Source organism: Oncorhynchus tshawytscha, linkage group LG10 (assembly GCF_018296145.1).
Source record: "Oncorhynchus tshawytscha isolate Ot180627B linkage group LG10, Otsh_v2.0, whole genome shotgun sequence".
NCBI classification, from domain to species: Eukaryota; Metazoa; Chordata; class Actinopteri; order Salmoniformes; family Salmonidae; genus Oncorhynchus; species Oncorhynchus tshawytscha.
Window position 1 is genome coordinate 2,493,260 of NC_056438.1, and position 25,334 is coordinate 2,518,593.

General features: G+C 47.6%; 1 protein-coding gene across 1 annotated transcript in view; it reads right to left on the bottom strand.

Annotated features, from left to right (window-relative positions):
- Positions 1-8,922: 8,922 nt before the first annotated feature.
- LOC121847557 (hepatoma-derived growth factor-related protein 2-like) overlaps positions 8,923-25,334 on the bottom strand; it is a 28,453-nt gene continuing 12,041 nt past the window's right edge. Inside the window, exons 6-11 of the mRNA XM_042329302.1 lie at positions 18,096-18,205; positions 16,923-17,283; positions 16,190-16,686; positions 15,847-15,985; positions 15,535-15,636; positions 8,923-10,980 (exon numbers count right to left, since the gene is read on the bottom strand). Of these exons, the coding sequence (XP_042185236.1) occupies positions 10,585-10,980; positions 15,535-15,636; positions 15,847-15,985; positions 16,190-16,686; positions 16,923-17,283; positions 18,096-18,205 (1,605 nt within the window). The 3' untranslated portion in view covers positions 8,923-10,584. The remainder of the gene's footprint in view (positions 10,981-15,534; positions 15,637-15,846; positions 15,986-16,189; positions 16,687-16,922; positions 17,284-18,095; positions 18,206-25,334) is intronic.

Sequence of the window (25,334 nt, forward strand, 5' to 3'; positions counted from 1 at the left end):
CGGAAAATTGTTCTGGCTATGTGGCAAATACAAATGGCTCCTCCCCTCCCACTAGTCAGTGGTCCTCTTCACATGCACCACCCAAAGACAGCCACTAGAGGGAGGCAAGGCGCTCTCACGACCTCTAAGCATCTGGAGAGGGACAGAGAGAGGGAGAACTATCTCATCCTGGAATATACAAGGTCTGAAGTCATCTGCCTTTGGTAGGATTCTACACTACTTTCTACAAAAGTGGTATAGAGGAGATGGACCCACTGGTTGCCCTCTAGGTTACAGAGAGCTGGTAGTCCCATCCACCAAACTACCAGGTGGTAAATAGTGAAGGGACTCAGGCGGTATGCTAATTTGGTAGAGAGCAGACCTAACTCACTCTATTAAATTAGTAAAAACTGGAACATTTTACATCTGGCTAGAAATTAATAAGGAAATGATCTCAACATGTACTAACTAGTCTATGGTGACCTAAATGTCAGAACTGGACAAGAACCTGACACCCTCAGCACACAGGGGGACAAACATCTGCCTGGAGGTGACAGTATTCCCTCCCCCATATGCCCCCCTAGGTACAACTATGACCAACAAAAACGGTCACAACTCCTGCAGCTCTGTTACATCCTGGGTCTGTACATAGTCAATAGGCTTTGAGGGGACTCCTATGGTAGGTACACCTATAGCTCTGTTACATCCTGGGTCTGTACATAGTCAATGGTAGTCTTCGAGGAGACTCCTACGGTAGGTACATCTATAGCTCTGTTACATCCTGGGTCTGTACATAGTCAATGGTAGTCTTCGAGGGGACTCCTACGGTAGGTACACCTATAGCTCATCTCTTGGCAGAAGTACTGTAGACTACTTTATCACTGACCTCATACGACAGACCACGTATTCACCCGGCACACCCTAATTCACAAACAAACAAAACAAAACCAAAGTCTTCTCATGCTTTGTTGATTTCAAAAAAAGCTTTTGACTCAATTTGGCGAGGGTTCTAGAACAGTCTGCAGCACCTGGCCTCACCCTACTAGAACCTGAAGTCAAATGTTTACTGTTTGCTGATGATCTGGTGCTTCAGTGGTCTAAGGTACTGCATCACAATGGTCTAAGGTACTGCATCACAGTGGTCTAAGGTACTGCATCACAGTGGTCTAAGGTACTGCATCACAGTGGTCTAAGGTACTGCATCACAGTGGTCTAAGGTACTGCATCACAGTGGTCTAAGGTACTGCATCACAGAGGTCTAAGGCTCTGCATCACAGTGCTAGCTGTGCCACTAGAGATCCTGGTTTGAGTCCAGGCTCTGTCGCAGCCGGCTGCGACCGGGAGACCCATGGGGTGGCGCACAATTGGCCCAGCGTTGGCCGGCAGGGATGTTCATCGCGCTCTAGCGACTCCTTGTGGCGGGCCGGGTGCAATGCACGCTGACACAGTCGCCAGGTGTAACAGAGTTTCCTCCGACACGTCTGGCTTCCGGGTTGGAAGTGCATTGTGTAAAGAAGCGCCTTGGTAGGGTCGTGTTTCGGAGGACGCTCTCGACCTTCGTCTCTCCCCAGTCCGTATGCGAGTTACAGCGATGGGATGACTACCAATTGGGTAAAAAAAAAAAATTATGTTTTAAAAGGAACATAACATTCAACATACCAATTAAAAATACTGGAATCAGTTATAGAACCCATTGCCCTTTATGGTTGTGGAGGTCAGGGGTCAGCTCACCAACCAACGATTCACAAAATGGGACAAACACCAAATTGAGACTCTGTATGCAGAATTCTGCAAAAACATCTTCTTGGTAAAATACCAAATAATGCAGCTCATAATTAGGACGATTCCCGCTAATGATTTAAATCAAGAAAATATTTATAATAATATAATATAATATATATATATATATTATAATATAGAATATAATTTAATTCTACAACCTGCTATAACTGATTCGACAAAGCCTTCACCTACGAACCTGGAGAAGAGTCCCCTCAGAGCCCCAGGACAGCAACACAACTAGACTGTAAATGACCTGGAGAAGAGTCCCCTCAGAGCCCAGGACAGCAACACAACTAGACTGTAAATGACCTGGAGAAGAGTCCCCTCTGAGCCCCAGGACAGCAACACAACTAGACTGTAAATGACCTGGAGAAGAGTCCCCTCTGAGCCCCAGGACAGCAACACAACTAGACTGTAAATGACCTGGAGAAGAGTCCCCTCTGAGCCCCAGGACAGCAACACAACTAGACTGTAAATGACCTGGAGAAGAGTCCCCTCTGAGTCCCAGGACAGCAACACAACTAGACTGTAAATGACCTGGAGAAGAGTCCCCTCTGAGCCCCAGGACAGCAACACAACTAGACTGTAAATGACCTGGAGAAGAGTCCCCTCAGAGCCCCAGGACAGCAACACAACTAGACTGTAAATGACCTGGAGAAGAGTCCCCTCAGAGCCCCAGGACAGCAACACAACTAGACTGTAAATGACCTGGAGAAGAGTCCCCTCAGAGCCCAGGACAGCAACACAACTAGACTGTAAATGACCTGGAGAAGAGTCCCCTCAGAGCCCCAGGACAGCAACACAACTAGACACAACCAAATCATGAGAAAACAAAAAGATAATTACTTGACACATTGGAAAGAATTAACAAAAAAACAGAGCAAACTAGAATGCTATTTGGCCCTACACAGACAGTACACAGTACCAGAATACCTGACCACTGTGACTGTCCCAAACTTAAGGAAAGCGCTGCCTTGCTATTGAAAGAGGCCACCGTAGGCAGACCTGGCACTCAAGAGAAGACAGGCTATGTGCAACACTGTCCACAAAAGGAGGTGGAAACTGAGCTGCACTTCCTAACCTGCCAAATGTATGACCATATTAGAGACACATATTCTCCCTCAGATTACACAGATCCACAAAGAATGAAAGTAAAAGTGAAATACCACAGTGTGACATCACAGCAGCAAGACGTGTGACCTGTTGCCACAAGAAAAAAGGGGCAACCAGTGAAGAACAAACACCATTGTAAAATTTCAACCCATATTTATCCCTCTGTGAGCTGAGTCATTGCTGCCACAGTAAACTCCTCCACAGAGACGTGAGAGACTGGTCCACAACTACAGGAAGTGGTTGGTTGGTCCACAACTACAGGAAGTGGTTGGTTGGTCCACAACTACAGGAAGTGGTTGGTTGGTCCACAACTACAGGAAGTGGTTGGTTGGTCCACAACTACAGGAAGTGTTTGGTTGGTCCACAACTACAGGAAGTGGTTGGTTGGTCCACAACTACAGGAAGTGTTTGGTTGGTCCACAACTACAGGAAGTGTTTGGTTGGTCCACAACTACAGGAAGTGTTTGGTTGGTCCACAACTACAGGAAGTGGTTGGTTGGAGTCATTGCAGCTACAGTAAACTCCTCCACAGCGACGTGAGAGACTGGTCCACAACTACAGGAAGTGGTTGGTTGGTCTACAACTACAGGAAGTGGTTGGTTGGTCCACAACCACAGGAAGTGTTTGGTTGGTCAACAACTACAGGAAGTGTTTGGTTGGTCAACAACTACAGGAAGTGTTTGGTTGGTCTACAACTACAGGAAGTGTTTGGTTGGTCTACAACTACAGGAAGTGTTTGGTTGGTCAACAACTACAGGAAGTGTTTGGTTGGTCAACAACTACAGGAAGTGTTTGGTTGGTCAACAACTACAGGAAGTGTTTGGTTGGTCTACAACTACAGGAAGTGTTTGGTTGGTCAACAACTACAGGAAGTGTTTGGTTGGTCAACAACTACAGGAAGTGTTTGGTTGGTCAACAACTACAGGAAGTGTTTGGTTGGTCTACAACTACAGGAAGTGTTTGGTTGGTCAACAACTACAGGAAGTGTTTGGTTGGTCAACCACTACAGGAAGTGGTTGGTTGGTCTACAACTACAGGAAGTGGTTGGTTGGTCTACAACTACAGGAAGTGTTTGGTTGGTCAACAACTACAGGAAGTGTTTGGTTGGTCCACAACTACAGGAAGTGTTTGGTTGGTCCACAACTACAGGAAGTGTTTGGTTGGTCCACAACTACAGGAAGTGTTTGGTTGGTCAACAACTACAGGAAGTGGTTGGTTGGTCCACAACTACAGGAAGTGTTTGGTTGGTCCACAACTACAGGAAGTGTTTGGTTGGTCCACAACTACAGGAAGTGGTTGGTTGGAGTCATTGCAGCTAAAGGAGAACCAGAGATTCATGGGGACTTTCTCACAGCTCTGTATCAGTCATCAGTCCAATAGAGGATGTCTTGTCCTGCTCCTGAAATCTGCTCCTGCATTCATCCCATCAGCAACAGAGCATCGGGGTAGGTGCAAGTCTGACATCAATGTGTGCGCAATTACAATTATAATTTAATATGGTCAATATCAGAACTTGTTATACAACATAAACAGAGTGTTGGCACCAGTGGAGGTCGTGTCGTTTAAGAAGGACGATTCAAGCCTCCCGGGTGGCGCAGTGGTTAAGGGCGCTGTACTGCAGCGCTAGCTGTGCCAGCAGAGTCCCTGGGTGACAGTAACCGAGTAACCTCTGTCGTAACCGGCCGCGACCGGGAGGTCCGTGGGGCGACGCACAATTGTCGTGTAGTTTATGATTAAGAAGGACGATTCATTTATTTATTTATGAGCCTGGCCTTATTTCTGCTACAGCATACTGGATGATTCACCCAGGTTACTGTCATTCATATTCACCCAGTTCAATGTAACAGTGACAGGTTTAGGTTACTGTCATTCACCCAGTTCAATGTAACAGTGATGGGTTTAGGTTACTGTCATTCATATTCACCCAGTTCAATGTAACAGTGACAGGTTTAGGTTACTGTCATTCATATTCACCCAGTTCAATGTAACAGTGACGGGTTTAGGTTACTGTCATTCATATTCACCCAGTTCAATGTAACAGTGACAGGTTTAGGTTACTGTCATTCATATTCACCCAGTTCAATGTAACAGTGACAGGTTTAGGTTACTGTCATTCATATTCACCCAGTTCAATGTAACAGTGATGGGTTTAGGTTACTGTCATTCATATTCACCCAGTTCAATGTAACAGTGATAGGTTTAGGTTACTGTCATTCACCCAGTTTAATGTAACAGTGATGGGTTTAGGTTACTGTCATTCATATTCATCCAGTTCAATGTAACAGTGATAGGTTTAGGTTACTGTCATTCACCCAGTTTAATGTAACAGTGATGGGTTTAGGTTACTGTCATTCACCCAGTTCAATGTAACAGTGACAGGTTTAGGTTACTGTCATTCATATTCACCCAGTTCAATGTAACAGTGACAGGTTTAGGTTACTGTCATTCACCCAGTTCAATGTAACAGTGACAGGTTTAGGTTACTGTCATTCATATTCACCCAGTTCAATGTAACAGTGACAGGTTTAGGTTACTGTCATTCATATTCACCCAGTTCAATGTAACAGTGATGGGTTTAGGATACTGTCATTCATATTCACCCAGTTCAATGTAACATTGACAGGTTTAGGATACTGTCATTCATATTCACCCAGATCAATGTAACATTGACAGGTTTAGGATACTGTCATTCATATTCACCCAGTTCAATGTAACAGTGACAGGTTTAGGTTACTGTCATTCATATTCACCCAGTTCAATGTAACAGTGACAGGTTTAGGTTACTGTCATTCATATTCACCCAGTTCAATGTAACAGTGACAGGTTTAGGTTACTGTCATTCATATTCACCCAGTTCAATGTAACAGTGATAGGTTTAGGTTACTGTCATTCACCCAGTTCAATGTAACAGTGATGGGTTTAGGTTACTGTCATTCATATTCACCCAGTTCAATGTAACAGTGACAGGTTTAGGTTACTGTCATTCATATTCACCCAGTTCAATGTAACAGTGACAGGTTTAGGTTACTGTCATTCATATTCACCCAGTTCAATGTAACAGTGATAGGTTTAGGTTACTGTCATTCACCCAGTTCAATGTAACAGTGATGGGTTTAGGTTACTGTCATTCATATTCACCCAGTTCAATGTAACAGTGACAGGTTTAGGTTACTGTCATTCATATTCACCCAGTTCAATGTAACAGTGACAGGTTTAGGTTACTGTCATTCACCCAGTTCAATGTAACAGTGATGGGTTTAGGTTACTGTCATTCATATTCACCCAGTTCAATGTAACAGTGACAGGTTTAGGTTACTGTCATTCATATTCACCCAGTTCAATGTAACAGTGACAGGTTTAGGTTACTGTCATTCATATTCACCCAGTTCAATGTAACAGTGACAGGTTTAGGTTACTGTCATTCATATTCACCCAGTTCAATGTAACAGTGACAGGTTTAGGTTACTGTCATTCATATTCACCCAGTTCAATGTAACAGTGACAGGTTTAGGTTACTGTCATTCATATTCACCCAGTTCAATGTAACAGTGATAGGTTTAGGTTACTGTCATTCACCCAGTTCAATGTAACAGTGATGGGTTTAGGTTACTGTCATTCATATTCACCCAGTTCAATGTAACAGTGACAGGTTTAGGTTACTGTCATTCATATTCACCCAGTTCAATGTAACAGTGACAGGTTTAGGTTACTGTCATTCATATTCACCCAGTTCAATGTAACAGTGATAGGTTTAGGTTACTGTCATTCACCCAGTTCAATGTAACAGTGATGGGTTTAGGTTACTGTCATTCATATTCACCCAGTTCAATGTAACAGTGATAGGTTTAGGTTACTGTCATTCATATTCACCCAGTTCAATGTAACAGTGATGGGTTTAGGTTACTGTCATTCATATTCACCCAGTTCAATGTAACAGTGACAGGTTTAGGTTACTGTCATTCATATTCACCCAGTTCAATGTAACAGTGACGGGTTTAGGTTACTGTCATTCATATTCACCCAGTTCAATGTAACAGTGACAGGTTTAGGTTACTGTCATTCATATTCACCCAGTTCAATGTGACAGGTTTAGGTTACTGTCATTCATATTCACCCAGTTCAATGTAACAGTGATGGGTTTAGACTACTACATGATACTAGAATGTTCCCTGTACCCATCATGAGGTTGCTACAAACTAGCCTATGAATGAAAGTTTACAACGTAGGTGCACACAGGTCGAGAGATACATTTGAGAAAACAGATAGTGACACATGGACAGCCCGTGACATTCAATACCGCCTTTGCACACTCTTGCCTGCACCTACCTGATATAGAGTGTAATCACCTAGAAACGTTTTAACCGAATCGACGGAATGAATACACTACCTGATCACACGGAAAGACTAACAGTCACGGTGTGCTCGGAGTGCGCTCCGTAGGCGTTCGTAAACGCGTTGCGTTCAGAGCGCACCGTGGTCGCTGTGGCCCAGGAGGTTGATCCTCACAACGGATGTCAAAAGCACCCAAGCTAACTGGCCAACATTGACTATCTACATCCAGATACACAATGAGAGAACACCTGACTCGGGACCATTTGATTCGCCCTGGCAGATCCGGTTAGGCTGTTTTCGTGTTATTCCGAGCGTTGGTGACACCGGACATATTCAACCGGTGTTGAGTGTTTTTAATTCATCACTTATTTCGCGCTCTGGTACAACTCAGACGAGAGTAGACCGCTAGAGGGTCTTTTACGCGATATATACGCTATATAAACCATTTTGTTTGTTGTGTGTATAATTCATTCTCGCATCTATGCTCTCTCTTAATAACCTTTTTTCCCCTCGCTTGTGGACTTCTGTTCAAAATACAACAACTGCCTGGGACCAGCTGTGTGGTTGGTTTTGACACTTATGTAGGTGTCATAACCATCCATAAAATATTGTAATGTGTCACAACAGGTCTAATTATGTGTCATGACAGTGTTATGGCAATATCACAGATTATGACCGTATCATAACGCACTATGACGCTGGTGTTACCCACTTTTGTTCATGGTCTATTTCAGTTGTTTTGGCAAAGTTAACATATGTTTCCTATGCTACTAAAGCCCTTTTGAATTTAGCGTGAACAAGAGTAGCCATTCCGACTCACGCCAGTGAGACAAGCTGGCTCCTGCCATAGGTTACCCAGCATCCCATCGGGTTGTGTCTTGACTGCATCAAATGTGGTGTAACGAACGACCCTGGGTTTATAAACGCGGAAATCGACTCTGCCGCACGAGCTTACTTTTGCGGCACAGTCGATAGCGGGCCGGACCTCGGGCTCGAGACCTGCTCCCTGCCTGTTTCATTACCGTATGTTAAGATGCTACCTAACTACAGTAAGTAGCCAGCTAGGTAGGTAATTTAGCAAGTGGAATTGAGTCCAGTTTGCTGTGCTTCTCATCCTCGTCTACAACAACTCCATTCATTCATATTCCCGAGTGGCGCAGCGGTCCAAAGACACGACACTGCGTTTCAGTGTTAGAGACACCCTGGTTCGAATCCAGGCTGTATCACAACCGGCCGTGATTGAGAGTCCCCTAGGGCGGAACACCATTGGTCCAGCGTCGTCCGTGTTTGGCCATCATTGTAAATAAGAATTTGTTCTTGACTGGACTTGCCTAGTTTAAACAAAGGTTACATATTAAAAACCGCTTACCTGTTGGTTGATCATTGTAGCCATCATTTTAATTCCATTTGGTTTTGATTAGAAATCTCCCGCTACACACCGCGCCGTTTCTGCTTCGACTGACCAGAACCAAGCGACAGGTGTTTAACGGCTGTAGGCTACTTATTGACCAACCTCATAAAAACTGTCATCAAATGTCAAATCGTTGAATGCTATGTAGCAATGTCACATAATTGTATTACATTTTTAGACAAAGACTTTTCATTTTAATAGGCCTATTTGTTTTCCTTCAACAACAATACAATGCTAACAAGTAATATAATACTAAACGTCCGTTAACCATGTCCATCCCTAAAACACTCAAGAAACCATCTGAATCTCATTTTAATGTAGAACGGTTTATTGACCGACTGTGTAAACTGAATTAATACTAACATTTTTTACCAGTGAAAATGACAACTGTAAAACACATCTAAAAAAGTCAGGTGTAACACAAATCTACTCCAGAGTCAAAACCAAAATGTTTTCCCCTTTAAAACCATTTCACAGAACAGTACCAACGCCTGTCTGTGTCTCTGTGGATGAAAACCAACGCCTGTCTGTGTCTCTGTGGATGAAAACCAACGCCCGTCTGTGTCTCTGTGGATGAAAACCAACGCCCGTCTGTGTCTCTGTGGATGAAAACCAACGCCTGTCTGTGTCTCTGTGGATGAAAACCAACGCCTGTCTGTGTCTCTGTGGATGAAAACCAACGCCTGTCTGTGTCTCTGTGGATGAAAACCAACGCCCGTCTGTGTCTCTGTGGATGAAAACCAACACCCGTCTGTGTCTCTGTGGATGAAAACCAACGCCCGTCTGTGTCTCTGTGGATGAAAACCAACGCCTGTCTGTGTCTCTGTGGATGAAAACCAACGCCTGTCTGTGTCTCTGTGGATGAAAACAAGTGTCATTGTAGTTGAATAAGGGGCTCAAATATAATGCTGTCTGTCCCAGGTTCAAATATAACAACGCTGTCTGTCCTGGGATGAATCAGATGACAGACTCTTAACTTGTGTGCTACTGTCTGGCCCTGGGGGGTTACAACCATGAGCAGGGATGGCTATTGAAGGAGATCCCTGAAGGGTAATATTACCAGGCAACCAGACCTGCTTTAGGCAACTAGCCATCTGGCCTAAAGCAATAACCAACTTGGCTACTTACTGCAGGACAAGGAGTACAAGCTAAGTAAGAATCCAGGCTAAGTAGAATGTCGTCTATACATCACCGTTAAGAACTATACAACCACATTAAGTATAGTATTTAAGAGAACATACAAGGTGTATATATAAAAAAATAAAAAATAAACATCAGGAAAGTAAAAACATGTGTAGACTGAACTGTTCCCTGGTTTCTACATCCTATAAGTAGGGCCTTCTTCTCTCCTCTCCTCTCCTCCTCAGGGAAAGGAGACAACACACTCCCCAGGTCTGTGTTTAGGAAAACACCCGAGCCCTCTTCACTAGAAGACCTAACACCCTGAACTTGTCCCATAAAAAAATACAATAAAAATAAAAAAAACACTCGTTGTCCTTCACCATTGCAAAACGTCTGCAATGTTTTTGAAACGGTGTGCACCAATGAATATGGGTGAGGGGGTTGTCCAAATACTCTGATTGGACAAGAGAGGGTTAAGAAACATCATAACCCCAGTTGGACAGCTGGTATGTTCCGTGTTCACCCCCTCTGATTCTGAGTTGGTATGTTCCATTGTTCTGTATGTTCCATTGTTCTGTATGTTCCATTGTTCTGTATGTTCCATTGTTCTGTATGTTCCATTGTTCTGTATGTTCCATTGTTCTGTATGTTCCATTGTTCTGTATGTTCCATTGTTCTGTATGTTCCATTGTTCTGTCACACCCAGGTACAGATCTAGAATCAGTTTCCCTCCCCAAATACTAACCTTCAACCATTAGTGGTCAAAAATTGTAGCCTGCACCAAGATCAGAGTCTAGGGGCAACTTCACCCTGCTCCGTTTCTCACAGTGGAGCTCAGGATGAGGCTATTGGAGTTCGGAGCTCCCACCCTCTGGCACCTCCTCTGGCACCTCCTCTGGCACCTCCTCTGGCACCTCCTCTGGCACCTCCTCTGGCACCTCCTCTGGCACCTCCTCTTCCTTCTTCTCAGTCACGACCCCTTTCTCTCCTTCCCTCCTCTCCTCCAGTTGACTCATTCTCCTGCGAACCTCCTGCAGCACCTCTCCTCTCCTCTTCTGTTTCTCCCTCCATCTCTCCACCCTCTCCTCCTCCTCCCTCTCTTTCTCCTCCAGGAGCGAGCGGAGGAACTCGGGGCTGATGACGTTATCCTTGTCGTTAACCAATAGGAATGCGTTCTTGAAGCGGTTGTAGAGCATCGATGCCTTGTCCATCACGTCCTGGTTACTGCGGAAACGACGCATCTGGGAAGCACACAGGTGTGGTTATGGGATCTGTCAGGTGTGTGTGTGTGTGTGTGGTTATGGGATCTGTCAGGTGTGTGTGTGTGTGTGTGGTTATGGGATCTGTCAGGTGTGTGTGTGTGTGTGTGGTTATGGGATCTGTCAGGTGTGTGTGTGTGTGTGTGGTTATGGGATCTGTCAGGTGTGTGTGTGTGTGTGTGGTTATGGGATCTGTCAGGTGTGTGTGTGTGTGTGTGTTATGGGATCTGTCAGGTGTGTGTGTGTGTGTGTGGTTATGGGATCTGTCAGGTGTGTGTGTGTGTGTGTGGTTATGGGATCTGTCAGGTGTGTGTGTGTGTGTGTGGTTATGGGATCTGTCAGGTGTGTGTGTGTGTGTGTGGTTATGGGATCTGTCAGGTGTGTGTGTGTGTGTGTGGTTATGGGATCTGTCAGGTGTGTGTGTGTGTGTGTGGTTATGGGATCTGTCAGGTGTGTGTGTGTGTGTGTGGTTATGGGATCTGTCAGGTGTGTGTGTGTGTGTGTGTGTGGTTATGGGATCTGTCAGGTGTGTGTGTGTGTGTGTGTGGTTATGGGATCTGTCAGGTGTGTGTGTGTGTGTGTGGTTATGGGATCTGTCAGGTGTGTGTGTGTGTGTGGTTATGGGATCTGTCAGGTGTGTGTGTGTGTGTGTGGTTATGGGATCTGTCAGGTGTGTGTGTGTGTGTGTGGTTATGGGATCTGTCAGGTGTGTGTGTGTGTGTGGTTATGGGATCTGTCAGGTGTGTGTGTGTGTGTGGTTATGGGATCTGTCAGGTGTGTGTGTGTGTGTGGTTATGGGATCTGTCAGGTGTGTGTGTGTGTGTGGTTATGGGATCTGTCAGGTGTGTGTGTGTGTGGTTATGGGATCTGTCAGGTGTGTGTGTGTGTGGTTATGGGATCTGTCAGGTGTGTGTGTGTGTGGTTATGGGATCTGTCAGGTGTGTGTGTGTGTGGTTATGGGATCTGTCAGGTGTGTGTGTGTGTGGTTATGGGATCTGTCAGGTGTGTGTGTGTGTGGTTATGGGATCTGTCAGGTGTGTGTGTGTGTGGTTATGGGATCTGTCAGGTGTGTGTGTGTGTGGTTATGGGATCTGTCAGGTGTGTGTGTGTGTGTGGTTATGGGATCTGTCAGGTGTGTGTGTGTGTGTGGTTATGGGATCTGTCAGGTGTGTGTGTGTGTGGTTATGGGATCTGTCAGGTGTGTGTGTGTGTGTGTGTGTGTGGTTATGGGATCTGTCAGGTGTGTGTGTGTGTGTGTGGTTATGGGATCTGTCAGGTGTGTGTGTGTGTGTGTGTGTGTGTGTGGTTATGGGATCTGTCAGGCGTGTGTGTGTGTGGTTATGGGATCTGTCAGGTGTGTGTGTGTGTGGTTATGGGATCTGTCAGGTGTGTGTGTGTGTGTGTGGTTATGGGATCTGTCAGGTGTGTGTGTGTGTGTGGTTATGGGATCTGTCAGGTGTGTGTGTGTGTGGTTATGGGATCTGTCAGGTGTGTGTGTGTGTGGTTATGGGATCTGTCAGGTGTGTGTGTGTGTGTGTGGTTATGGGATCTGTCAGGTGTGTGTGTGTGTGTGTGTGTGGTTATGGGATCTGTCAGGTGTGTGTGTGTGTGTGGTTATGGGACCTGTCAGGTGTGTGTGTGTGGTTATTGGATCTGTCAGGTGTGTGTGTGGTTATGGGATCTGTCAGGTGTGTGTGTGGTTATGGGATCTGTCAGGTGTGTGTGTGGTTATTGGATCTGTCAGGTGCATGTGTGTGTGTGTGTGTGTAGTTATTGGATGTACAGAACCAGTCTAAAGTTTGGACACACCTACTCATTCAAGGGGTTTTATTTGTACTGTGTTGTACATGATTAAATGTAGAAAATAGTCAAAATAAAGAAAAACCCTGGAACGAGTAGGTGTCCAAACTTTAGACTGGTTCTGTACGCCAGCTGTGTGCCTGGTTCTGTACGCCAGCTGTGTGCCTGGTTCTGTACGCCTGGTTCTGTACGCCAGCTGTGTGCCTGGTTCTGTTCGCCTGGTTCTGTACGTCAGCGGTGTTCGGAAAGTGTTCAGATCCCTTGACTTTTTCAACATTTTGTTAAATTCTGGCCTTATTCCAAAATGTATTACTTAAAACATTTTCTTCAATCTACACACAATACTCCACAATGACAAAGCCAAAACAGGTTAAGACATTTTTGAAAATGTATTAAAAGTAAAAAACAGAAATATCTTATTTACATAAGTATTCAGACTCTTTGCTATGGGACTTGAAATGTAGCTCAGGTGCATCCTGTTTCCATTGATCATCCTTGAGATGTTTCTACAACTTGATTGGAGTCCACCTGAGGTAAATTCAATTGATTGGACATGATTTGGAAAGGCACACACCTGTCAATATAAGGTCCCACAGTTGACAGTGCATGTCAGAGCAAAAACCAAGCCATGAGGTCGAAGGAGTTGTTTTTAGAGCTCAAAGACATGATTGTGTCGAGGAACAGATCTAGGGAAGGGTACCACAACATTTCTGCAGCATTGAAGGTCCCCAAGAACACAGTGGCCTCCATCATTCTTAAATGGAAGAAGTTTGGAACCACCAAGACTCTCCCTAGAGCTGTCCGCCCGGCCAAACTGAGCAATCAGGGGAGAAGGGCCTTGGTTAGGGAGGTGACCAAGAACCCAATGGTCACTCTGACAGAGCCCCAGAGTTCCTCTGTGGAGATGGGAGAACCTTCCAGAAGAACAACCATCTCTGCAGCACTCCACCAATCAGGCCTTTATGGTAGAGTGGCCAGACGGAAGCCACTCCTCAGTAAAAGGCACACTCAGTAAAAGGCACAGCCCACTTAGAATTTGCTAAAAGGTACCTAAAGACTCTCAGACCGTGAGAAACAAGATTCTCTGGTCTGATGAAACCAAGATTGAACACTTGGTCCTGAACGCCAAGCTTCACGTCTTGAGGAAACCAGGCACCATCCCTACGGTGAAGCATGGTGGTGGCAGCATCATGCTGTGGGGATCTTTTTCAGCAGCAGGGACTGGGTGACTAGTCAGGATCGAGGGAACGATGAACAGAGCAAAGTACAGAGAGATCCTGGATGAAAACCTGCTCCAGAGCAAACAGGATCTCAGACTGGGGTGAAGGTTCACCTTCCAACAGGACAACGACCCTAAGCACACAGCCAAGACAACGTAGGAGTGGCTTCAGGACAAGTCTCTGAATGTCCTTGAGTGGCCCAGCCAGAGCCCGGACTTGAACCCGATCGAACATCTCTAGAGAGACCTGAAAATATCTGTGCAGCGATGCTCCCCATCCAACCTGACAGAGCTTGAGAGGATCTGCAGAGAAGAATGGAAGAAACTCCCCAAATACAGGGGTGCCAAGCGAGGCTGTAATCGCTGCTTCAACAAAGTACCGAGTAAAGGGTCTGAAGACTTTGAATTTGTAATAAATTTGCAAAAACTTATAAAAACAGATTTTTTGCTTTGTCATTATGGGGTTTTGTGTGTAGATTGATGACGACATCATTATGGGGTATTGTGTGTAGATTGATGATGACATCATTATGGGGTATTGTGTGTAGATTGATGATGACATTATGGGATATTGTGTGTAGATTGATGATGACATCATTATGGGGTATTGTGTGTAGATTGATGATGACATCATTATGGGGTATTGTGTTTAGATTGATGACGACATCATTATGGGGTACTGTGTTTAGATTGATGACGACATCATTATGGGGTATTGTGTGTAGATTGATGATGACATCATTATGGGGTATTGTGTGTAGATTGATGACGACATCATTATGGGGTATTGTGTTTAGATTGATGACGACATCATTATGGGGTATTGTGTTTAGATTGATGATGACACATTATGGGGTATTGTGTGTAGATTGATGATGACATCATTATGGGGTATTGTGTTTAGATTGATGACGACATCATTATGGGGTACTGTGTGTAGATTGATGACGACATCATTATGGGGTATTGTGTGTAGATTGATGATGACATCATTATGGGGTATTGTGTGTAGATTGATGATGACATCATTATGGGGTATTGTGTGTAGATTGATGATGACATCATTATGGGGTATTGTGTGTAGATTGATGATGACATTATGGGGTATTGTGTGTAGATTGATGATGACATCATTATGGGGTATTGTGTTTAGATTGATGACGACATCATTATGGGGTATTGTGTTTAGATTGATGATGACATCATTATGGGGTATTGTGTTTAGATTGATGATGACATCATTATGGGGTATTGTGTGTAGATTGATGACGACATTATGGGATATTGTGTGTAGATTGATGATGACATCATTATGGGGTATTGTGTGTAGATTGATGATGACATCATTATGGGGTATTGTGTGTAGATTGATGATGACATCATTATGGGGTATTGTGTGTAGATTCCCGAGGAACATGTTTATTTAAATTTATTTAAAACGTAACAGAAGGGGTCTGGGTACTTTCCGAAAGCACTAAGTCAGGTGTTTTATTGGATGTTGATGGTAGCAGTCGTACCTTTCTGAGCGTAGTGATGAGTTCACTGTGTCTCTGGACGTGTTGTGATGTTACATAGACCATACTGAGTTGGTCCAGCGCTGTCAGACACTTACTAATGTCCTGAGAGACAGAGACGGAGAGACAGACAGAGAGAGAGACACACACAGAGACAAAGAGCGAGACAGTGAGAGTGAGAGAGAAAGAGAGACGTTATATAGACCATAGTGAGTTGGTTCAGGACTATCAGACACCGACTAATGTCCTGATGGATGGGTAGTGTGTAAACAGTTACATTTCTCAAACAGATCAAAGGTTGTGCGCGTGACTCACAGGGTTGTCCGTCTTCAGAGAGATGCGTATGTCTCCGTGTATACGGTGCAGGGTAGAGTCCGTCAGACTGAAAGATTCTTTAGTGGCATGTAGCTTAGACACGCTGTCTGTTTTCTGGCCGTCCCCTGGTACACCTCTCCTGGTACAGAGAAGACAACCAATGGTTAGTTATGATCACCGACAGGTACCGGACAGGTAGATAAAAGACAGGTACAGGGGAGACAGGTAGGACAGACAGGTACAGGCAAGCCAACAGGTACCGGGGAGACAGGCAGACAGGTAGATAAAAGACAGTTACAGGGCAGACAGGTAGGACAGACGGGTTATTCATTCCTGTACTCACTGAGGTGATTTAGGCTCCTCCTCCTGTCGTCTCTCTACCTTTTCTGTCTCCAGTTTCTTGACTTCGGACTTCGTAGCCTCCGCCCGGCTCGAGTCGGACTTCGTAGCCTCCGCCCGCCTCGAGTCGGACTTCGTAGCCTCCGCCCGGGTCGAGTCGGACTTCGTAGCCTCCGCCCGGGTCGAGTCGGACTTCGTAGCCTCCGCCCGGGTCGAGTCGGACTTCTTAGCCTCCGCCCGGGTCGAGTCGGACTTCTTAGCCTCCGCCCGGGTCGAGTCGGACTTCTTAGCCTCCGCCCGGGTCGAGTCGGACTTCTTAGCCTCCGCCCGGGTCGAGTCGGACTTCTTAGCCTCCGCCCGGGTCGAGTCGGACTTCTTAGCCTCCGCCCGGGTCGAGTCGGACTTCTTAGCCTCCGCCCGGGTCGAGTCGGACTTCTTAGCCTCCGCCCGGGTCGAGTCGGACTTCTTAGCCTCCGCCCGGGTCGAGTCGGACTTCTTAGCCTCCGCCCGGGTCCGGACTTCTTAGCCTCCGCCCGGGTCGAGTCGGACTTCTTAGCCTCCGCCCGGGTCGAGTCGGACTTCTTAGCCTCCGCCCGGGTCGAGTCGGACTTCTTAGCCTCCGCCCGGGTCGAGTCGGACTTCTTAGCCTCCGCCCGGGTCGAGTCGGACTTCTTAGCCTCCGCCCGGGTCGAGTCGGACTTCTTAGCCTCCGCCCGGGTCGAGTCGGACTTCTTAGCCTCCGCCCGGGTCGAGTCGGACTTCTTAGCCTCCGCCCGGGTCGAGTCGGACTTCTTAGCCTCCGCCCGGGTCGAGTCGGACTTCTTAGCCTCCGCCCGGGTCGAGTCGGACTTCTTAGCCTCCGCTGATTTCTTGCTCTCCACTTTCTTCTCTATCTTTTGTTCTGGTTTCTTACATTCAGTTTTTTTGCCTTCCAATTTTTTTACTTCCGTTTTCGTACTTTCCACCTTCTCATCTGTTGTCTTCCTGTCCGTTGCCTTGCCGCCTGCTGCCTTGCCGCCTGCTGTCTTACTCGCTGTTTTTCTGTCCTTTTTCTGCCCGCCTGTCTTTCTACTCTTCTTCTCTTCAGCTCCATTTTTCCTGATGAAAGGAAGAAAAAAAGGTTTATTATTTCAGAGCTTAGGGCAGTGTGGGGCAGTGTGTGTGTGTATTCATGAGGCGTTCACGAGGCGTGTGTCTATTCACGAGGCGTGTAGGGCAGTGTAGAGCAGTGTATGTATTCATGAGGTGTGTGTGTATTCATGAGGCGTGTGTGTAGTCATGAGGCGTGTGTGTATTCATGAGGTGTGTAGGGCAGTGTGTGTATTCATGAGGCGTGTGTGTATTCACGAGGCGTGTAGGACAGTGTGTGTATTCACGAGGTGTGTAGGGCAGTGTGTGTATTCACGAGGTGTGTAGGGCAGTGTGTGTATTCATGAGGCGTGTGTGTATTCATGAGGCGTGTGTGTATTCATGAGGTGTGTAGGGCAGTGTGTGTATTCATGAGGTGTGTAGGGCAGTGTGTGTATTCATGAGGCGTGTGTGTATTCACGAGGCGTGTAGGGCAGTGTGTGTATTCACGAGGTGTGTAGGGCAGTGTGTGTATTCACGAGGTGTGTAGGGCAGTGTGTGTATTCATGAGGCGTGTGTGTATTCATGAGGCGTGTGTGTATTCACGAGGCGTGTGTGTATTCACGAGGCGTGTGTGTATTCACGAGGCGTGTGTGTATTCACGAGGCGTGTAGGGCAGTGTGTGTATTCACGAGGCGTGTGTGTATTCACGAGGCGTGTAGGGCAGTGTGTGTATTCACGAGGTGTGTAGGGCAGTGTGTGTATTCACGAGGCGTGTAAGGCAGTGTGTGTATTCACGAGGTGTGTAGGGCAGTGTGTGTATTCACGAGGCGTGTGCTCACTGTGTCCGTGTAGGTTTAAGGCTGTGTCTTCTCAGGCCCTTCCCTCTAGTGAGAAGTCCTTGTAGAGACTTCAGGACACTCTCTCTCCTGGCCGCCAGACGTCGCAGACGCTGCACACACACAAACAGGATGTGATTTCACTAACAGGATATTACATCACTATCAATCTTCACTAATATCGGATATAATATATATTATATAATAACTATCTATAACTCACGGTATACCTTATAACTATATAACTAGCTATAACTCACGGTATACCTTATAACTATATAACTAGCTATAACTCACGGTATACCTTATAACTATATAACTAGCTATAACTCACGGTATACCTTATAACTATATAACTAGCTATAACTCACGGTATACCTTATAACTATATAACTAGCTATAACTCACGGTATACCTTATAACTATATAACTAGCTATAACTCACGTTATACCCAAACTTCTATATTTCCACACTAGAACATGAAAAACGGTTCGGTACTAAAATTTGTTACTTTCGGTACTTCTGCCAAAAGTGTCTCAAAGATCAAGCCTGTATATCAGCATAGCCGACCTCTTATGGCCTGCACCCTGTCTGCTCCACTAACTCACTGTTAGCCTGTACTGGGAGTCTGGGCTGCACCCTGTCTGCTCCACTAACTCACCGTTAGCCTGGGAGTCTGGGCTACATCATGTTAGCTCCACTAACTCACTGCTAGCCTGGGAGTCTGGGCTGCACCCTGTCTGCTCCACTAACTCACTGTTAGCCTGTACTGGGAGTCTGGGCTGCACCCTGTCTGCTCCACTAACTCACTGCTAGCCTGTACTGGGAGTCTGGGCTGCATCATGTTAGCTCCACTAACTCACTGCTAGTCTGGGCTGCACCCTGTCTGCTCCACTAACTCACTGCTAGTCTGGGAGTCTGGGCTGCACCCTGTCTGCTCCACTAACTCACTGCTAGTCTGGGAGTCTGGGCTGCACCCTGTCTGCTCCACTAACTCACTGTTAGCCTGTGAGTCTGGGCTGCACCCTGTCTGCTCCACTAACTCACTGTTAGCCTGGGAGTCTGGGCTGCACCCTGTCTGCTCCACTAACTCACTGCTAGCCTGGGAGTTTGGGCTGCATCATGTTAGCTCCACTAACTCACTGCTAGCCTGGGAGTCTGGGCTGCATCATGTTAGCTCCACTAACTCACTGCTAGCCTGGGAGTCTGGGCTGCATCATGTTAGCTCCACTAACTCACTGCTAGCCTGGGAGTCTGGGCTGCATCATGTTAGCTCCACTAACTCACTGCTAGCCTGGGAGTCTGGGCTGCATCATGTTAGCTCCACTAACTCACTGCTAGCCTGGGAGTCTGGGCTGCATCATGTTAGCATCACTAACTCACTGCTAGCCTGTACTGGGAGTCTGGGCTGCATCATGTTAGCTCCACTAACTCACTGCTAGCCTGTACTGGGAGTCTGGGCTGCATCATGTTAGCTCCACTAACTCACTGCTAGCCTGGGAGTCTGGGCTGCATCATGTTAGCTCCACTAACTCACTGCTAGCCTGTACTGGGAGTCTGGGCTGCATCATGTTAGCTCCACTAACTCACTGCTAGCCTGGGAGTCTGGACTGCATCATGTTAGCTCCACTAACTCACTGCTAGCCTGTACTGGGAGTCTGGGCTGCATCATGTTAGCTTCACTAACTCACTGCTAGCCTGTACTGGGAGTCTGGGCTGCATCATGTTAGCTCCACTAACTCACTGCTAGCCTGGGAGTCTGGGCTGCATCATGTTAGCTCCACTAACTCACTGCTAGCCTGTACTGGGAGTCTGGGCTGCATCATGTTAGCTCCACTAACTCACTGCTAGCCTGTACTGGGAGTCTGGGCTGCATCATGTTAGCTCCACTAACTCACTGCTAGCCTGGGAGTCTGGGCTGCATCATGTTAGCTCCACTAACTCACTGCTAGCCTGGGAGTCTGGGCTGCACCCTGTCTGCTCCACTAACTCACTGTTAGCCTGTACTGGGAGTCTGGGCTGCACCCTGTCTGCTCCACTAACTCACCGTTAGCCTGGGAGTCTGGGCTACATCATGTTAGCTCCACTAACTCACTGCTAGCCTGGGAGTCTGGGCTGCATCATGTTAGCTCCACTAACTCACTGCTAGCCTGCACTGCATCATGTTAGCTCCACTAACTCACTGTTAGCCTGCACTGGGAGTCTGGGCTGCATCATGTTAGCATCACTAACTCACTGCTAGCCTGGGAGTCTGGGCTGCATCATGTTAGCTCCACTAACTCACTGCTAGCCTGGGAGTCTGGGCTGCATCATGTTAGCTTCACTAACTCACTGCTAGCCTGGGAGTCTGGGCTGCATCATGTTAGCTCCACTAACTCACTGCTAGCCTGTACTGGGAGTCTGGGCTGCATCATGTCAGCTCCACTAACTCACTGCTAGCCTGGGAGTCTGGGCTGCATCATGTTAGCTCCACTAACTCACTGCTAGCCTGCACTGGGAGTCTGGGCTGCATCATGTTAGCTCCACTAACTCACTGCTAGCCTGGGAGTCTGGGCTGCATCATGTTAGCTCCACTAACTCACTGCTAGCCTGTACTGGGAGTCTGGGCTGCATCATGTTAGCTCCACTAACTCACTGCTAGCCTGTACTGGGAGTTTGGGCTGCATCATGTTAGCATCACTAACTCACTGCTAGCCTGTACTGGGAGTCTGGGCTGTATCATGTTAGCTCCACTAACTCACTGCTAGCCTGGGAGTCTGGGCTTGTATCATGTTAGCTCCACTAACTCACTGCTAGCCTGTACTGGGAGTCTGGGCTGCATCATGTTAGCATCACTAACTCACTGCTAGCCTGGGAGTCTGGGCTGCATCATGTTAGCTCCACTAACTCACTGCTAGCCTGGGAGTCTGGGCTGCATCATGTTAGCTCCACTAACTCACTGCTAGCCTGGGAGTCTGGGCTGTATCATGTTAGCTCCACTAACTCACTGCTAGCCTGTACTGGGAGTCTGGGCTGCATCATGTTAGCATCACTAACTCACTGCTAGCCTGGGAGTCTGGGCTGCATCATGTTAGCTCCACTAACTCACTGCTAGCCTGGGAGTCTGGGCTGCATCATGTTAGCTTCACTAACTCACTGCTAGCCTGGGACTCTGGGCTGCATCATGTTAGCTTCACTAACTCACTGCTAGCCTGTACTGGGAGTCTGGGCTGCATCATGTTAGCTCCACTAACTCACTGCTAGCCTGCACTGGGAGTCTGGGCTGCATCATGTTAGCTTCACTAACTCACTGCTAGCCTGGGAGTCTGGGCTGCATCATGTTAGCTCCACTAACTCACTGCTAGCCTGGGAGTCTGGGCTGCATCATGTTAGCTTCACTAACTCACTGCTAGCCTGGGAGTCTGGGCTGCATCATGTTAGCTCCACTAACTCACTGCTAGCCTGGGAGTCTGGGCTGCATCATGTTAGCTTCACTAACTCACTGCTAGCCTGGGAGTCTGGGCTGCATCATGTTAGCTCCACTAACTCACTGCTAGCCTGTACTGGGAGTCTGGGCTGCATCATGTCAGCTCCACTAACTCACTGCTAGCCTGGGAGTCTGGGCTGCATCATGTTAGCTCCACTAACTCACTGCTAGCCTGCACTGGGAGTCTGGGCTGCATCATGTTAGCTCCACTAACTCACTGCTAGCCTGGGAGTCTGGGCTGCATCATGTTAGCTCCACTAACTCACTGCTAGCCTGGGAGTCTGGGCTGCATCATGTTAGCTCCACTAACTCACTGCTAGCCTGTACTGGGAGTTTGGGCTGCATCATGTTAGCATCACTAACTCACTGCTAGCCTGTACTGGGAGTCTGGGCTGTATCATGTTAGCTCCACTAACTCACTGCTAGCCTGGGAGTCTGGGCTGTATCATGTTAGCTCCACTAACTCACTGCTAGCCTGTACTGGGAGTCTGGGCTGCATCATGTTAGCATCACTAACTCACTGCTAGCCTGGGAGTCTGGGCTGCATCATGTTAGCATCACTAACTCACTGCTAGCCTGGGAGTCTGGGCTGCATCATGTTAGCTCCACTAACTCACTGCTAGCCTGGGAGTCTGGGCTGCATCATGTTAGCTTCACTAACTCACTGCTAGCCTGGGACTCTGGGCTGCATCATGTTAGCTTCACTAACTCACTGCTAGCCTGTACTGGGAGTCTGGGCTGCATCATGTTAGCTCCACTAACTCACTGCTAGCCTGCACTGGGAGTCTGGGCTGCATCATGTTAGCATCACTAACTCACTGCTAGCCTGGGAGTCTGGGCTGCATCATGTTAGCTCCACTAACTCACTGCTAGCCTGGGAGCCTGGGCTGCATCATGTTAGCTCCACTAACTCACTGCTAGCCTGTACTGGGAGTCTGGGCTACATCATGTTAGCTCCACTAACTCACTGCTAGCCTGTACTGGGAGTCTGGGCTGCATCATGTTAGCTCCACTAACTCACTGTTAGCCTGGGAGTCTGGGCTGCATCATGTTAGCTCCACTAACTCACTGCTAGCCTGGGAGTCTTGGCTGCATCATGTTAGCTCCACTAACTCACTGCTAGCCTGGGAGTCTTGGCTGCATCATGTTAGCTCCACTAACTCACTGCTAGCCTGGGAGTCTGGGCTGCATCATGTTAGCTCCACTAACTCACTGCTAGCCTGTACTGGGAGTCTGGGCTGCATCATGTTAGCTCCACTAACTCACTGCTAGCCTGGGAGTCTGGGCTGCATCATGTTAGCTCCACTAACTCACTGCTAGCCTGGGAGTCTGGGCTGCATCATCTTAGCTCCACTAACTCACTGCTAGCCTGTACTGGGAGTCTGGGCTGCATCATGTTAGCTCCACTAACTCACTGCTAGCCTGGGAGTCTGGGCTGTATCATGTTAGCTCCACTAACTCACTGCTAGCCTGTACTGGGAGTCTGGGCTGCATCATGTTAGCATCACTAACTCACTGCTAGCCTGGGAGTCTGGGCTGCATCATGTTAGCTCCACTAACTCACTGCTAGCCTGGGAGTCTGGGCTGCATCATGTTAGCTCCACTAACTCACTGCTAGCCTGGGAGTCTGGGCTGCATCATGTTAGCTCCACTAACTCACTGCTAGCCTGGGAGTCTGGGCTGCATCATGTTAGCTCCACTAACTCACTGCTAGCCTGTACTGGGAGTCTGGGCTGCATCATGTCAGCTCCACTAACTCACTGCTAGCCTGCACTGGGAGTCTGGGCTGCATCATGTTAGCTCCACTAACTCACTGCTAGTCTGTACTGGGAGTCTGGGCTGCATCATGTTAGCTCCACTAACTCACTGCTAGTCTGTACTGGGAGTCTGGGCTGCATCATGTTAGCTCCACTAACTCACTGCTAGCCTGTACTGGGAGTCTGGGCTGCATCATGTTAGCTCCACTAACTCACTGCTAGCCTGCACTGGGAGTCTGGGCTGCATCATGTTAGCTTCACTAACTCACTGCTAGCCTGGGAGTCTGGGCTGCATCATGTTAGCTCCACTAACTCACTGCTAGCCTGTACTGGGAGTCTGGGCTGCATCATGTTAGCTCCACTAACTCACTGCTAGCCTGCACTGGGAGTCTGGGCTGCATCATGTTAGCTCCACTAACTCACTGCTAGCCTGGGAGTCTGGGCTCCATCATGTTAGCTCCACTAACTCACTGCTAGCCTGGGAGTCTTGGCTGCATCATGTTAGCTCCACTAACTCACTGCTAGCCTGGGAGTCTTGGCTGCATCATGTTAGCTCCACTAACTCACTGCTAGCCTGGGAGTCTGGGCTGTATCATGTTAGCTCCACTAACTCACTGCTAGCCTGGGAGTCTGGGCTGCATCATGTTAGCTCCACTAACTCACTGCTAGCCTGGGAGTCTGGACTGCATCATGTTAGCTCCACTAACTCACTGCTAGCCTGGGAGTCTTGGCTGCATCATGTTAGCTCCACTAACTCACTGCTAGCCTGGGAGTCTGGGCTGCATCATGTTAGCTCCACTAACTCACTGCTAGCCTGGGAGTCTGGGCTGCATCATGTTAGCATCACTAACTCACTGCTAGCCTGTACTGGGAGTCTGGGCTGCATCATGTTAGCATCACTAACTCACTGCTAGCCTGTACTGGGAGTCTGGGCTGTATCATGTTAGCTCCACTAACTCACTGCTAGCCTGTACTGGGAGTCTGGGCTGCATCATGTTAGCATCACTAACTCACTGCTAGCCTGGGAGTCTGGGCTGCATCATGTTAGCTCCACTAACTCACTGCTAGCCTGTACTGGGAGTCTGGGCTGCATCATGTTAGCATCACTAACTCACTGCTAGCCTGTACTGGGAGTCTGGGCTTCATCATGTTAGCTCCACTAACTCACTGCTAGCCTGGGAGTCTGGGCTGCATCATGTTAGCTCCACTAACTCACTGCTAGCCTGGGAGTCTGGGCTGCATCATGTTAGCATCACTAACTCACTGCTAGCCTGTACTGGGAGTCTGGGCTGCATCATGTTAGCATCACTAACTCACTGCTAGCCTGTACTGGGAGTCTGGGCTGTATCATGTTAGCTCCACTAACTCACTGCTAGCCTGTACTGGGAGTCTGGGCTGCATCATGTTAGCATCACTAACTCACTGCTAGCCTGGGAGTCTGGGCTGCATCATGTTAGCTCCACTAACTCACTGCTAGCCTGTACTGGGAGTCTGGGCTGCATCATGTTAGCATCACTAACTCACTGCTAGCCTGTACTGGGAGTCTGGGCTTCATCATGTTAGCTCCACTAACTCACTGCTAGCCTGGGAGTCTGGGCTGCATCATGTTAGCTCCACTAACTCACTGCTAGCCTGGGAGTCTGGGCTGCATCATGTTAGCTCCACTAACTCACTGCTAGCCTGGGAGTCTGGGCTGCATCATGTTAGCTCACTAACTCACTGCTAGCCTGGGGAGTCTGGGCTGCATCATGTTAGCATCACTAACTCACTGCTAGCCTGGGAGTCTGGGCTGCATCATGTTAGCTTCACTAACTCACTGCTAGCCTGGGAGTCTGGGCTGCATCATGTTAGCTCACTAACTCACTGCTAGCCTGGGAGTCTGGGCTGCATCATGTTAGCTCCACTAACTCACTGCTAGCCTGGGAGTCTGGGCTGCATCATGTTAGCTCCACTAACTCACTGCTAGCCTGGGAGTCTGGGCTGCATCATGTTAGCTCCACTAACTCACTGCTAGCCTG